The sequence below is a fragment of the Anomaloglossus baeobatrachus genome, chromosome 10, assembly GCF_048569485.1.
Source record: "Anomaloglossus baeobatrachus isolate aAnoBae1 chromosome 10, aAnoBae1.hap1, whole genome shotgun sequence".
Lineage (NCBI taxonomy): Eukaryota > Metazoa > Chordata > Amphibia > Anura > Aromobatidae > Anomaloglossus > Anomaloglossus baeobatrachus.
The window spans coordinates 54974695-54990439 of record NC_134362.1 but is presented as its reverse complement, the minus strand read 5'-3'; the positions used below and the strand labels follow the sequence as shown (position 1 = coordinate 54990439).

General features: G+C 48.2%; 1 protein-coding gene across 1 annotated transcript; it reads left to right on the top strand.

The window, feature by feature from the left end:
• The first annotated feature begins 5423 nt into the window (after positions 1-5423).
• LOC142255223 (uncharacterized) lies at positions 5424-14532 on the top strand. Its single transcript, XM_075326737.1, has 2 exons — positions 5424-5663; positions 8396-14532. The coding sequence occupies exon 2, from the start codon at positions 8406-8408 to the stop codon at positions 11958-11960; it is 3555 nt and encodes a 1184-aa protein (XP_075182852.1). The 5' UTR covers positions 5424-5663; positions 8396-8405; the 3' UTR covers positions 11961-14532.
• The last annotated feature ends 1213 nt before the right edge of the window (positions 14533-15745 follow it).

The following is a 15745-nucleotide window of genomic DNA, read 5'->3' as shown; positions in this document are numbered from 1 at the left end:
AGATGGACAGAGAGAGCTAGAGAGACAGGCGGGCAGGGAGAGAGACAGACATAGAATCAGACAGAGAGGAAGACGGACAGACACAGAGAGAGATGGATAGAGTGAGTCAGAGATAGAGAGAGAGACAGCCAGCCAGGGAGAAAGCCAGACATAGCAGGAGACAAAACAGGAATGCTGCGGAGACACCATCACGTTTCTCAACGCTGGCAGGAAACTAGCCAGGTCTTTCACCGGGAAGGAAAAACCACGGGAAGGGCAGTCTCTAGTCAAGGAAACCGCCTATACCAAAACATGGTATCCATCCACAGACAGCTGTTTCAGGGTATTTGCCCCTCATCAGTGTCGAGTAGGAAACTGGCTAGAGGGAGCAATGCCTAGTAGAAGACTACATAGGTAAGGATGGTTGACCTCGGGGGATCAACATCCAACACCGCGGAGACACCATCACGTGTTTCTCAACGCAGTGACAATAGAACAACGCCCCCTGGGAAAATATGCAAAACAAGAATACCGCGGAGACACCATCACATGTTTCTCAACGCTGGCAGGAAACTAGCCAGGTCTTTCACCGGGAAGGAACAACCACGGGAAGGGCAGCCTCCAGTCAAGGAGACCGCCTATTCTTTTGCATATTTTCCCAGGGGGCCTTGTTCTAGTGTCACTGCGTTGAGAAATACGTGATGGTGTCTCCACGGTGTTGGATGTTGATCTCCCCGAGGTCTACACGTTTACACTTACTATTGCGGCAGGCTTCTCTTCCTGGTCCTCCTTGTCAGTTTCAGACGCGCACTGCGCATGCGCAGTGCGCGTCTGAAGTCGGTGAGTGAACACTTGGAAAAGAAGCCTGCCCAATAGTAAGTATAAACGTGCGCAAGATAGAATGAGCAACGGGGACGTCGCTCATGTGACTCCATGGTATCACGGCCACAGGGGCGTGGTACCACGGAAAGTATGCAGACGCCCACAGGGTAAGGCGCCGCCCATGGGGCCAGCGGCTCTATAATTTACATAGGAAATATGAAAGTAATAAAACTTTTTTTTATTACTTTCATATTTCACAATTTTACAGCACAGGGATGGGTAGGGAGCTGCTATTATGGCAAATATGTGTCTGATAATATGTCAGATCGCATATTCTAGGTGACAGGTTCCCTTTAAAGGCGTTTTCCACTTCTCTGACAACTCCTTTTCAATCACCATGTTTGGCCCCAGTAAAATAACAATACCTACACTTGCCTCCGGTGGCGGCGCTGTTCCAGCTGTTTCGGCACTGACTCATGAGGCTCTTGTGACATAACAATCACCGCTGTCTTCACTCTCCTCGCCTTCAGATGAATCAAACATCAAGAGGAAGTCTGAACTCCGGCTGATTGATATTTGATACTTCCAAAGGCGAGAGTGAAGATGGCGGTGATTTAACGCAGGCTCATGTGATGTAACATTATATGAGCCCCTGTAGAGCAAGAGCCAACAGCGCCGGCACTGGAGATGGGTATGTATTATTGTAATGTGGGCAAACATGGGGACTGAGAAGGGGCGTCTGAGTAGTAGACAACCCCTTTAAAAATCTTCAACATTATTAGTGTACTACTAGAACATCTTGTGGTTGTTTTAAAGAACATCATCGTGTTTTTCAGTGTCCTTACTCATGCAATTGACCTGTTATTAAAAAAATCTCTGTTCTCAAGACTGGAGAGATTTTTGTTTACTGCTCAATTCTTTCATTGGCGGCCAGTGAGTACAGCACCTTCAAGATCTTTGCTAGAGCTGATCTGAAGCAGCAGGGATTGATGTATCCAGCCATTTTCAGTCTCCCCACGCTCCTACGGGGAGCCACGGACTATGCAGATCATGGCCGTGTACCCGTTACAGTTATGGTCATCTAGGGGTTAAGGTATGAGGACTGCACCCTCATCAGCGCCCCCCCATAGAGACAGCAGCGCAAGTCTTGACTGCACCCTCATCAGCGCCCCCCCATAAAGACAGCAGGGCAAGTCTTGAGGTCTGCACCCTCATCAGCGCCCCCATAGAGACAGCAGGGCAAGTCTTGAGGACTGCACCCTCATCAGCGCCCCCATACACACAGCAGGGAAAGTCTTGAGGATTGCACCTTCATCAGAGCCCCCATAGAGACAGCAGGGCAAGTCTTGAGGACTGCACCCTCATCAGCGCCCCCCCATAGAGACAGCAGGGCAAGTCTTGAGGACTGCACCTTCATCAGCGCCCCATAGACACAGCAGGCCAAGTCTTGAGGACTGCACCCTCATCAGCGCCCCCATAGAGACAGCAGGGAAATTCTTGAGGACTGCACCCTCATCAGCGCCCCCATAGAGACAGCAGGGCATGTCTTGAGGACTGCACCCTCATCAGAGCCCCCATAGAGACAGCAGGGCAAGTTTTGAGGACTGCACCCCCATCAGCGCCCCCATAGAGACAGCAAGGCATGTCTTGAGGACTGGACCCCCATCAGCGCCCCCATAGAGACAGCAGGGCAAGTCTTGAGGACTGCACCCTCATCAGCGCCCCCATAGAGACAGCAGGGCAAGTCTTGAGGACTGCACCCTCATCAGCGCCCCCCATAGAGACAGCAGGGCAAGTCTTGACTGCACCCTCATCAGCGCCCCCATAGAGACAGCAGGGTAAGTCTTGAGGACTGCACCCTCATCAGCGCCCCATAGAGACAGCAGGGCATGTCTTGAGAACTGCACCCTCATCAGCGCCCCCATAGAGACAGCAGGGGATGTCTTGAGGACTGCCCCCTCATCAGCGCCCCCCCATAGAGACAGCAGGGCAAGTCTTGAGGACTGCACCCTCATCAGCGCCCTCATAGAGCCAGCAGGGGATGTCTTGAGGACTGCCCCCTCATCAGCGCCCCCCCATAGAGACAGCAGGGCAAGTCTTGAGGACTGCACCCTCATCAGCGCCCTCATAGAGACAGCAGGGGATGTCTTGAGGACTGCCCCCTCATCAGCGCCCCCCCATAGAGACAGCAGGGCAAGTCTTGAGGACTGCACCCTCATCAGCGCCCTCATAGAGACAGCAGGGGATGTCTTGAGGACTGCCCCCTCATCAGCGCCCCCCCATAGAGACAGCAGGGAAAGTCTTGAGGACTGCACCCTCATCAGCGCCCCCATAGAGACAGCAGACCATGTCTTGAGGACTGCACCCTCATCAGCGCCCCCATAGAGACAGCAGGGCAAGTCTTGAGGACTGCACCTTCATCAGCGCCCCCATAGACACAGCAGGCCAAGTCTTGAGGACTGCACCCTCATCAGCGCCCCCATAGAGACAGCAGGGTAAGTCTTGAGGACTGCACCCTCATCAGCGCCCCATAGAGACAGCAGGGCAAGTCTTGAGGACTGCACCCTCATCAGCGCCCCCATAGAGACAGGAGGGCAAGTCTTGAGGACTGCACCCTCATCAGAGCCCCCATATAGACAGCAGGGCAATTCTTGAGGACTGCACCTTCATCAGCGCCCCATAGACACAGCAGGCCAAGTCTTGAGGACTGCACCCTCATCAGCGCCCCCATAGAGACAGCAGGGCAATTCTTGAGGACTGCACCCTCATAAGCGCCCCCATAGAGACAGCAGGGCAAGTCTTGAGGACTGCACCCTCATCAGCGCCCCCATAGAGACAGCAGGGCAAGTCTTGAGGACTGCACCCTCATCAGAGCCCCCATATAGACAGCAGGGCAATTCTTGAGGACTGCACCTTCATCAGCGCCCCATAGACACAGCAGGCCAAGTCTTGAGGACTGCACCCTCATCAGCGCCCCCATAGAGACAGCAGGGCAATTCTTGAGGACTGCACCCTCATAAGCGCCCCCATAGAGACAACAGGGCAAGTCTTGAGGACTGCACCCTCATCAGCGCCCCCATAGAGACAGCAGGGCATGTCTTGAGGACTGCACCCTCATCAGCGCCCCCATAGAGACAGCAGGGGATGTCTTGAGGACTGCCCCCTCATCAGCGCCCCCCCATAGAGACAGCAGGGAAAGTCTTGAGGACTGCACCCTCATCAGCGCCCCCATAGAGACAGCAGACCAAGTCTTGAGGACTGCACCCTCATCAGCGCCCCCCATAGAGACAGCAGGCCAAGTCTTGAGGACTGCACCCTCATCAGCGCCCCATAGAGACAGCAGGGCAAGTCTTGAGGCCTGCACCCTCATCAGCGCCCCCATAGAGACAGCAGGGCAAGTCTTGAGGATTGCACCCTCAGCAGCGCCCCCATAGACACAGCAGGGCAAGTCTTGAGGACTGCACCCTCATCAGCGCCCCCATAGAGACAGCAGGGCAAGTCTTGAGGATTGCACCCTCATCAGCGCCCCCATAGAGACAGCAGGGCAAGTCTTGAGGATTGCACCCTCATCAGCGCCCCCATAGAGACAGCAGGGCAAGTCTTGAGGCCTGCACCCTCATCAGCGCCCCCATAGAGACAGCAGGGCAAGTCTTGAGGATTGCACCCTCATCAGTGCCCCATAGAGACAGCAGGGCAAGTCTTGAGGACTGCACCCTCATCAGCGCCCCCATAGAGACAGCAGGGCAAGTCTTGAGGATTGCACCCTCATCAGCGCCCCCATAGAGACAGCAGGGCAAGTCTTGAGGATTGCACCCTCAGCAGCGCCCCCATAGAGACAGCAGGGCAAGTCTTGAGGATTGCACCCTCATCAGCGCCCCCATAGAGACAGCAGGGCAAGTCTTGAGGCCTGCACCCTCATCAGCGCCCCCATAGAGACAGCAGGGCAAGTCTTGAGGCCTGCACCCTCATCAGCGCCCCCATAGAGACAGCAGGGCAAGTCTTGAGGACTGCACCCTCATCAGAGCCCCCCATAGAGACAGCAGGGCAATTCTTGAGGACTGCACCCTCATCAGCGCCCCCATAGAGACAGCAGGGCAAGTCTTGAGGCCTGCACCCTCATCAGCGCCCCCATAGAGACAGCAGGGCAATTCTTGAGGACTGCACCCTCATCAGCGCCCCCATAGAGACAGCAGGGCAAGTCTTGAGGATTGCACCCTCATCAGCGCCCCCATAGAGACAGCAGGGCAAGTCTTGAGGCCTGCACTCTCAGCAGCGCCCCCCATAGAGACAGGGCATTGGTGGGACCTCATCTGGGCAGATCTCTGTCCATTTATTAACCCCTGCCAGGCATATCACACAGGTATACAGAAGTATTGCAATGTATTTATTGCTGTGATCAGTGGGAAAAAAAATAAATGAAAATTTAATAAAAAAATTAAAATAAAACATTTTGCTATTGAACGTTTCCCTCCGTCCTGACATGAGTGATACAGTGTCATGCACGGTGCAGCCTCCAGGGACTGTGCAGACTGATCTCCCGACCTCAGTTTACATCGCCGCAGTAAGGAGGGGCCGTCCTGACACGTGACCTGTCCCTCATGACGTCAGCGGGTGGCCACGTGACGTGTGGGGAGCTGTGTACGGCAGATGATCACCGCAGCCCTGTAAACAGAAGCCCCGGGAGGAGACGTCAGGAGGCGGGAAACCGTGTGACATGCGTTCCCTCCCCGGCAGTGCACGAGTCTAGCTGCCGACGTTCGAGAAATACCCATTTTTCCACTGCGTGACGTCACCGACTCGGCGCCACTGCGTCTCAAGTTGATGACGTCAGATAACAAAAAGTGTTTCTAAGGTAGAGACAGGTAATGATGGGGTGGGGGCCTGGTTTATGGCAAACACAGCGCGACTCATGTCTTGTTTAATGTTTTATATGGTTATATTAGTATTGTAGAAACTTCTGGAAACTTTCCCCAGTTTCTGTCATAGGTGGGAATGAAGGATCTGTCACCATTAGCGTCTGACAGACCTCCAGCAAGTGTCATGGTCGGCCTAGGTGTCCGTCACAGGACTCAGTCCACAGGCCGCCGCAGTAATCTGTGGCCACTGGGCAGGAGCCCCGAAAACCGCCTCTCACCTGCCACCATCCGCGGAGCTGATTTTGATTTGCCGGCCTGACGCCACATTACGCGTGTGTGACGTCGCATCACAAGAAGATCCGCAGATGCTGGGAGGTAGGAGGCCATTCTCAGGGCTCTTGTCCAGCAGCCACAAATTTGTGGACCAGGTCCTGCGAATCAATTCGCGCCAATTCTACTAATGGATTCTGTATCATGTGCCTGTGTTTAAGCTCCAGAGGCGCTGTATCCTTAAAGGGAACCTGGCACCACTTTTTCGGCGTATAAGCTGCGGTCACCACCACCGGGCTCTTATATACAGCATGTTAGAATGCAGTATATAAGAGCCCAGGCCGCTGTGTAAAACATAAAACACTTTATAATACTCCCCTAACAGTCGCGCCGCGGTGGATTCTAGTCAGATGGGCGTCTCTGTTCTCCGATGCCGGCGCCTCCTCTTTCGGCCATCTTCGTTTTCCTTCTGAAGCCTGTGTGCATGACGCGTCTACGTCACACACTCGCCGGTGCCACGCAGACGCACTACAATGCTTAGATCTGCCCCGCTCAGGGCAGATAAAAGTGTGCCTGCTCAGGACCTCAAAGCCGGCGCGTGTGCATGTCGTAGGACGCGTCATGCACACAGGCTTCAGAAGAAGGAAGCGCAAGATGGCCGAAAGAGGAGGCACCGGAGAATGGCGCCACCCAATATTGTGCACCGGAGCGACCTTCTAGGTGAGTATTATAAAATGTTTTTTATGTTCTACAGCGCAAACATATGTTAGGATGCTGTATATAAGAGCCCACTGGTGGTGGTGGCCGCAGCTTATAGGCCCCAAATCTGGTGACAGATTCCCTTTAAAGGGAAGGTGTTGCGTTTTTAATTTTTGTATTAATAGTGATTATGGAATTAATTATTACTAATACATTAATAAATTCATTGTTTATTTAGTTTTTATTCTATTTTTACTGAAAGACTGGGGGTTGCCATCTTGGAGTAACGACAGTTACCCCAAATACGGCAGCTCCCTCTGCATTGGGTTTGATAGTCAGTGTCCAACCCTATATTTTAGAGTACGGTTCCACTTGCGTTTTGCACGGACGAGTGCAATGTGATAAAACATCGTGCAGCACCCTCTCCAGTGCAGAACTATGGGGCAGTGTCCATCTGCGATTGATTTCTCATGCCATATCAGCATGCGGAATGCATCGCAGCATGCTGCATTTAGCAGTGATTTTTAGCTCACGCATCCCCATACAAGTCTATGGGAGCATGTGAAACCTCGAACTGCACTCACGTGTAACATCCGACTGCTGTGCGACGTACACGGAGACAGGAAGCGGAGGAGATGGGGAGAAAGTGCTCCATCTTCTCCGCACCTGTGATACGATCGCTTAACAGTTGCATGTCCCACGTCTGACACTCGCAGCAGAGGGTCATTAGCATATCACTTCCGATGCTGTCGCATCAAAAACTACGCGCAAGTAGAACAGTACCCTAACACTGAGACTGCTTACTAATGTGTGCTGGACATGCCCAGATCACAGCTCTGGGAGGAGACTGCCACCATCTTTGTGGAGCCCACAGCATATGCTGTGTACTTCACTTTTATTCTGTCACCCGCTCGGGATGAGGTGAGTACCGGTGGTGCCGTGCAGCAGTGATTGCACCCTAACTGATCCTGGTGTGCTGCTCCCCACCCCGCCACCACGAAACACTCCACCTCTCACCCACCCTCCCCTGCGTGTGCTCACCTCAGACCTCCGCTCCTAGCAGCTCCTCACTGCTCTGTGCTGTGATCGCCGACGGGAGGAACAGACACCAGGGTGACAGAAGAGGCTGCCGTGGGCGGGTGTCTTGAATCTGTGCAGGGTACAATGAAATCTCAAGACTATCAAGGGATTCTAGAGAGACATGTGCTGCCCAGTGTCAGAAAGCTTGGTCTCAGTCGCAGGTCATGGGTCTTGCAACATGATAATGACCCAAAACACACAGCTAAAAGCACCCAAGAATGGCTAAGAGGAAAACATAATAAATATATTCTGCACTGCGCCTTTGAACAACATTGATCCGAGCACGTTCCATTTTTTATGTACAGCATTCGGAACAAAAAATATGGTCGCAGGTGGCAGCAGCAACATAGAAGTGCTGAAGGAATTTGTGATGTCATCAGGTTGCATGATCTGAGTCCACAGGTCCTACCAGGCAGAGTGTGCAGCCTAAATAAGTGCTGAAGATATATTGCACAGTTTGACTGACTTGGGTAACCGTAGCCCCTAGGTTAGTGTAGAGAAACGCCAGGACGTGAATTTTTCAGCTAAGCTTTGGATTTTGAATGTCTTTAATACATGTCCTCCCTATACACCACTTGTGGTTTTTGAACAAGCAGATGCCTTAGAAAAATTGCACCAAAAAATTGTGTTAACAGGGCCCAAAAGATAATTCAATATATCTCAATTTTCGATTGTCTTTTTTCATCTAGGTATCTCATCATGCCCTCCTGTATTGTGCATGGTTGTCGCACGAAGAAGAATCGTGATCCTTCTCGAATTCTTCATAGTTTTCCAAAAGAACCAGAAAAAATGAAGCTCTGGCTGCTACAGACAGGACAGTATGGGGACGAAATTGACCAAATGGTTATAAAAGTTTATCTAGGAAAAGTACATGACTCGCATCGAATGTGTTCCTTACACTTCACACATGACTGTTACCACTATGATGGTTATCGAAGGATTTTAAAAAAGGACGCCATTCCTACTGTCTTTAATGTATTGGCACCACGTAGAGTTCTATCAATATCAGAGCTACCAAGCTTTTCTGGTCAGCAGGTAACAAAGAAGGAGTTTGATGCCAATAGCCAAAAACTAGAGGCCATTAACATAGTACGTACATATCAGGGAGATCTTCCAGTTATTCATCCAAAAACGCCATCACTACCAACCATTCAGAACATGACTTTAGTTCCTGTTGTTCCGCAACATGTTTTTTTTCAACCATGCGGAATTAGTCAAAATTTGAATCCTGTAGTTAGTGACAAATCATTACCATTAACTATGCAATCATCTGCAACCACTACGGCCACACAAATGCCTCCTGAATTGTTTAGTGTAAATCAGCAGACATCTGTATCGACACCTTCTACCTCATCCATTATGGAAGTATCAGCGTCATCATCGTACGTTCAATTGACTACATCTGCAATTTCACAATTTAAAGCGTCATCCCATGGTGAGCAACTGGAACAGATAACAGCTGTCAACTTCCAGCAAAGTACTTTGGCCCCCGTTACATTTCTACAAAACATTTCCCCTTCTGTTCTCACAAAGACAAGCTTGCCTTCGGATACTAAGGTCAGTCGTGAAATTACGTCTTTAAGCAGTGATACCTCGTCATCCACCACATCTTCCTCCCCCATTATATCTTCATCTCCCTCACCAAGTCCCGTCATCTCTGATTCACGTTTTGACAAGTCTTCCAGCAAAACGCTGACGTCTCCACCAATCAATGTTCCTTTGATGACTGTTAGTGAAACAAAGCCATGCTCTTTGACAATTCCTCCAGTTTCTGGAAAATTGTCCACTGTGACGCAGAGACCACCAACATCCAGTTTGACACAGAAACCGCCCTCTATACCTATTGCACATACTCCTCCTACTGCACAAACTGTAAGCCCTGGTTGTGTGCAGCCATCAAAGAAAAGAAAACTGGATGAAAATGTTGTTTTATTGGAACCTATAGCCGTATCGTCTTCAGGTCCAAGTGTTCTGTCAAACATGAGCCAAGCAGCTGTTAACACAGGTAAACTTATTTTCGTACCACACAGCGCACCGTTTGTTCAACCATCTTGTCTGATTCAGAAGCCTTTAATGGTCGACAAAGGTGTCAACACTGATTCCTTCACAAATAGAAGAAGTTGCTGTGTTGCTACTGACCCATTCCACAGGAGAAGAACTATACACACACAAACTAAAATATATAAAAAGCATCGTAAAATTATGTGCACCTTATTACGTGAAAGCAAAAAAAAGAAAGAAATTCAAGACTCCGAATCGGACTCAACCGTATCTCTTGCCAGCCCAGACGATATAGGGTTTAGTGACTGCGGATCTTCCAGCTCAAGTGACAATGATGCTTGTGAAGATTTGGAAACTGTTAATTTAGATCTTGTTAAAGTAGAAATCTTATCTGATTTGGAAGTTGACCCATCTGTACCTACGTCTTCAGGTAAGAAACATACAATTCATATTAAAGAAGAAGATGATTCCTCAACAAGGCAAGAAGTTCTGTCCTTAAAGTCTCATAAAATTAACTTTACAATACCAGATTATGATAACCCTACTCTGAAAATAGAACCAGGTATAAAAACCGAAGAGGATCACTTTCCAATTTCTATCCCTACACAAAATATCTCTAATTTTATATCTCAAAATCCGAAAATTGAAAGGCTTTCCCCCATTCCAAGTGAACCACTCGCTCCTGTTTCCACAAATGCAACCTTATGGGGAACGTCTGCCCTACAAACCGATGATGAGCAAGTAGACCCAAGCGACTATTCCTTTCATATCAATGAATTGAGTGAGGATGAAGATGAATTATTCTTGGCTCCAAGTGATGATGAAGATGATGTAAAACGAGTCTTCCAGGACTTGGATTCACCAGTGGAAAATCCCGTTGAAGAAGAAAAGTATCTTGTATTTGAGTCCTGTCTCAAAAAACTGATCATGATGATACCGTGTATGTCCGAAAGTAAATGTACGTCGCCTCTTACACATTACAGGAAGGAAACGATTGGATCATATTTGTCAGTAGAGGTTCGGTGCCGGTCCGGTCATACAAGATTACTGTGGGAAAGCCAGCCAAGACATGGATATCAGCCACTGGGGAATGTCCTGTTATCGGCAGCAGTGCTGCTCAGCGGATCAAGTTTCCTGAAATCCCAACATATGTTCAAATTACTCAATGTGAAATCAATAGACAAAACTAATTATTACAAAAACCAATCCATGTTCCTGTTCCCGGCCATTAACCATCACTGGAAGGAGGAGCAAAAAACCGTCATACGAAGTATCCGGGAAAGAGCACTTTGCTTGGCAGGAGACCAACAATTAGACAATCCTGGATTTTCTCCCAAGTATTCTGTGTACTCACTGATGGACGTGGCAAGCAAAAAAATATGTTCATTTTCAGTGGAGCCGGTTACTCCAGAAGTGACATCGGAAACCCCAGAAAAAATCGGATTCCAGAAGACAATGGGTGATCTCCAGACTATGAATGCTGATGTGAAAATGATTGTTACTGACAGAAGTGTCGCTGTACAAGAAATCCTAAAGGACAATTATCCGAGTATCGTACATCAGATAGATCTGTGGCATTTATCCAAATCCATAGGCAATGAGGTTTTATTGGCAGCGAAGCAGAAAGACTGTGAAGTCCTCTATGAATGGGTGGAGGCCATCAGGAACCATATTTGGTGGAGCTCTTGCACATGTTGTAAAAACCCTGATATGTTAATCAAAAAATGGAAATCTGTCCTTCATCATGTCACCAATGTCCATGAGTGGGGAGGTGATAGTGACTGCAAAGCCTGTCATCATCCGCCTCTCCCAGAAGAAGTGGTGAGCAACACAAACTGGCTGGAGAAAGATTCACCCGCCTACAAACAACTCAAAAACATAGTGGAGAATAAATCTCTACTAAAAGACTTAAAGCAACTTTCCTTCCTCTGTCACCTGGGAGAGTTAGAGATCTACCACAGCGCTTGTCTGAAATATCGGCCAAAGACATTACACTTCTTCATGGACTCTATGGTGGCACGAACACAACTTGCTGCCCTCGACCATAACAGGAATGTCCATAGGGTGAAGGAAGTGGTGAAAAATGCGTCACATGAAGATGCATTAGGGTCTGGGACACAGAGATTAGAGGTCTCCAAAGGTCAAAAGTCCTGGATTGTTAAGGCAATGTATGAGCCAACTTGCCAAAACATTCTTCTTGACATTATGAATGATGTTATAGCACTTGTCAGAGAGCAGAAAACATTTCAGTGACCTCAACCTGTGGAAAAGCAGCGCCTCACAAACATAATGTCATTGGTGATTGGTGGCTCTTTAAAGTGAGGTAGTCAGGACTGGAGCGCAGAATGAAGCAGTGCCGGGCTCTCTGATGTCAGCAGTCTGTCACTAATGTGTATCTATGCAGCAGTGTTACTCCACCAAGACATCCACTGTGCAATAAGAATGCGATGATCTTCATGATGTGTGGGCTTCTTCTACCATGCTGATTAACAGATTTCACAATTTTTACAATACGTCATTTGGTGATTGGACAACAGTTGGAGCCCAGATGTCATGACTATCCTTGTTCCCTTCCTGCACAGCATACTCCTTGATGGGCACGCACTGCATAGTTCAGGATATAAGTACTTTAACCCTATATCTATACATGTACAGCACAAGTTGGGAGTGGGTATATAGAGCAGGCTCAAGAGCTGAGCCCACCCCTTTCCCAGAAGATAATGGCTGCTATACAATACATGATCTGCCTCTAACAGCAATTAGAACTGAGGTCCACCCATTGCTGATGATTTCCTAAGGCCTATGACACACGGCATGAAAATCGGAGTGGAGTGCGATAAAAAATCGCATTCCACTCAGACCAATATTCCTCTGTGTCAGTACCCATGAGTGATTATTTTCTCGGCCCCAATCGGACCAAGAAAACAATTGCAGCATGCTGCGATTGTAATGCGAGGCTCTTTCTCTCGCACCCATTCAAGTCTATGGGGTGAGAGAAAGATCGCACTGCACTCGTGGTACACTGGTGTAATGCAAGTGCAGGGCGAGAATGGCAATAGCCGGCTACGGAGGAGAGAGGGAGATAAATCCCTCCTTCCCCTCCACAGTGTCGGCCCGCTCCCCGCAGCTGAGGTCCAATCGCATGATCGGACCTCAGTCGTAGTGACACTCTGCTCCTGCTGTGCTTCCAGCGCGAGCCGAGTGTCATGCGAGGATCGCATTAGTCCCTGTGTGGCCCCGGCCTAAATGCCGCTCTCAATCTGTAACAGCGGTATTGAAAGCTTGTGAACTGGATTTAAGGGGCTCTACGCCCCCATCACCCCTCGTTTGCCCACAAGACACAATCTGCTAAAGACCCTCGGCCCTCTTTAGGCTGTGCTTCTTCGAAACCCAGCCTGTGACTCGGCTACAAAGGAGACTATGACTTTTTCAATATACTTCAATGCAGTTGTATTGCATTATATAGGACAACCCCCAGACAATCGCAAGTTCAAGTCCTGCAAAGAGAGTAACAAAAGTAAAAAGAAAAATGTAATCATCCCAATTTTCCCTAGATAATAAATATATTTCAATAATACACATTGGTAGGATCGTTGTGTCTGTAGAAGTGTGAACTCTTAAAATATGATATTAATTAATCTGATCGGTAAAGGCAGAAAATAAAAATGTCAGAATTTAGGGTTTTTTTTCAGTCACCGCAACGTCTCAAAAAAAAAAAAAAAAAAAGCGTCAAGAATTCGAGATGGTAGAATCGACTTGCAGCCCTTAAAGGGAATATGTCACCAGGTTTTTGCTCTTCCATCTGAGAGCAGCATAATGTAGAGACTGAGACCCTGGTTCCAGTGATGTGTCACTTTACTGAGCTGTTTGCTGCAGATCTAGCAGTTATACAGAGCTCATTAATATGCTGGACTACCTGCTGCACAACAAATAGTCCTCTAATGATAATCTACTGCTGATTAAACAGTGATTTTATCAAACCTACACTAAGCAGCCCAGTAAGTGACACATTGCTGGAATCAGGGTCTCTGACTCTAAATTATGCTGCTCTCAGATTAGATGGCAAAAACCTGGTGACAGATTCCCTTTAAGTCCATTGGCTAGGTCAGTTCTCTGTGACTACTGGACATGAGGCCTGCAAATCTCCTTATCACCTGGCATTCCTGGATCCTCTTTATTAGCCAGGCTGTGGACTGTAGTCCGTCCTGTCAATCGATTCTCCCATCTCTAGTAAAGAAGTGATAAAAAACATTGTATCAACCCCAAAATGGCATTCATACCAATGTTAGCTCGTCACACAAAAAAATAAGCCTTTCAGCAGATGGAAAAATGAAAACATTATGGCGACAAAACAATTATTTTTTACAAATTTCAAAATAAAAATAATAAAAATTTCACTGAAATTATAAAAAAAAATAAATTTGACAGGTTTACTACGGTCGTTATCATACTGACATGGTAAATTATATTATCAGGCCAATTTACCTACACACTGAATGCTGAAAAAAATAATTGGGGGATTTTCCAGTGGTTAAAGGTATCACTAAAAACCACAACTTACCCTAAAAAAATAAATACAAGCCCTCTTTCATTTGTCAACTGAAAAATAAAAGAGTTATGTCCCTAGGAAGAAGGGGAGAAAATAAACGAATACCAAAAACAAAAATTGGCTGCATCACGATGGGAATAATACTGCTGAGCAAATATAAATAAGTGACAGACTGCTGATATCTCAGAGAAAAGCGTAAGGCCGTGTCCACACTCTGTAGTATATTTGTTAAAGGGAACCTGTCACCAGATTTGGTGACTATAAGCTGCGGCCACCACCAGTGAGCTCTTATATACAGCATTCTATCATGCTGTATATAAGAGCCCAGGCCGCTGTGTAGAACATAAAAATCACTTTATAATACTCGCCTAGGGGGTCGGTGTGGTGCAAACTGGTCAGATGGGTGTCTCTGTTCTCCGGGACCGGCGCCTCCTCTTTCGGCCATTTTAGTCCTCCTTCTTCTGAAGCCAATGTGCATGCCACGTTCAACGTCTTGTACATGCGCCGGCATTGAGGTTCTGCGCAGGCGCACTACAATACTTTTATCTGCCCTGCTCAGGGCATATCAAAGTGCGCCTGCGCGGGACTTCAATGCCGGCAAGGGTGTATGACGTAGGACGCGTCATGCAAGCCGATTTCAGAAGAAGGAGGACTAAGATGGCTGAAAGAGGAGGTGCCGATCCTGGAGAACGGCGGCACCCATCTGACTAGTTTGCATCGCACCGACCCCCTAGGTGAGTATTATAAAGTGATTGTTATGTTCTACACAGAGGCCTGGGCTCTTATATACACCATGTTAGAATGTCATATATAAGAACCCACTGGTGGTTGCCGGAGCTTCTAGGGCCCCAATCTGGTGACAGGTTCCCTTTAACAACAAAACTGCACCTTGGGGACGAAAAATGCACATTGGGCCAGAAAAATGCATGCATTTTTAGTGTGGTTTTTTTCCATGCGTGAAATCAATTTATGGAAGAGCTAAAAAATACTGGACAAAAACACACAAAGAATTGACATGCTGCAGGTTTTTTTTGTCAACCCCCAAACTGCAGACAAAAAAAAAAAACGCAACGTGCTCACAGAATTTTAGATTTCTCATAGACTTTGCTGGGGGAAGGAAAGACATGGAGATTTTGGCAATAAACTGCACCAAAAAAATGCAGCATGCGCATGGATCCTAACCTGACATTTCCTTTAGGATAGGATTCCACTTGCGAGAGACTCGTGCGAGTCTCACATGGCATCACCCGGAACGTCCTGCCTCTCTCCCGACAGGAGGGGGTCAGCTACATGTATTTCTATGCAGCTCAGATACTCCCGTCGGGAGAGCGTGTGGCCGTGCTAGGTGATGTGATGCGAGACTCGCACGAGTCTCTTGCAAGTGGAATCCTACCCTTAAGGCCGGTTTCACACTTGTGATTGCCTCACGTGTATCTCGCGCGAGTCTCGCGGTGCATCACCCAGCACGGACTCATACTCTGCTCACAGG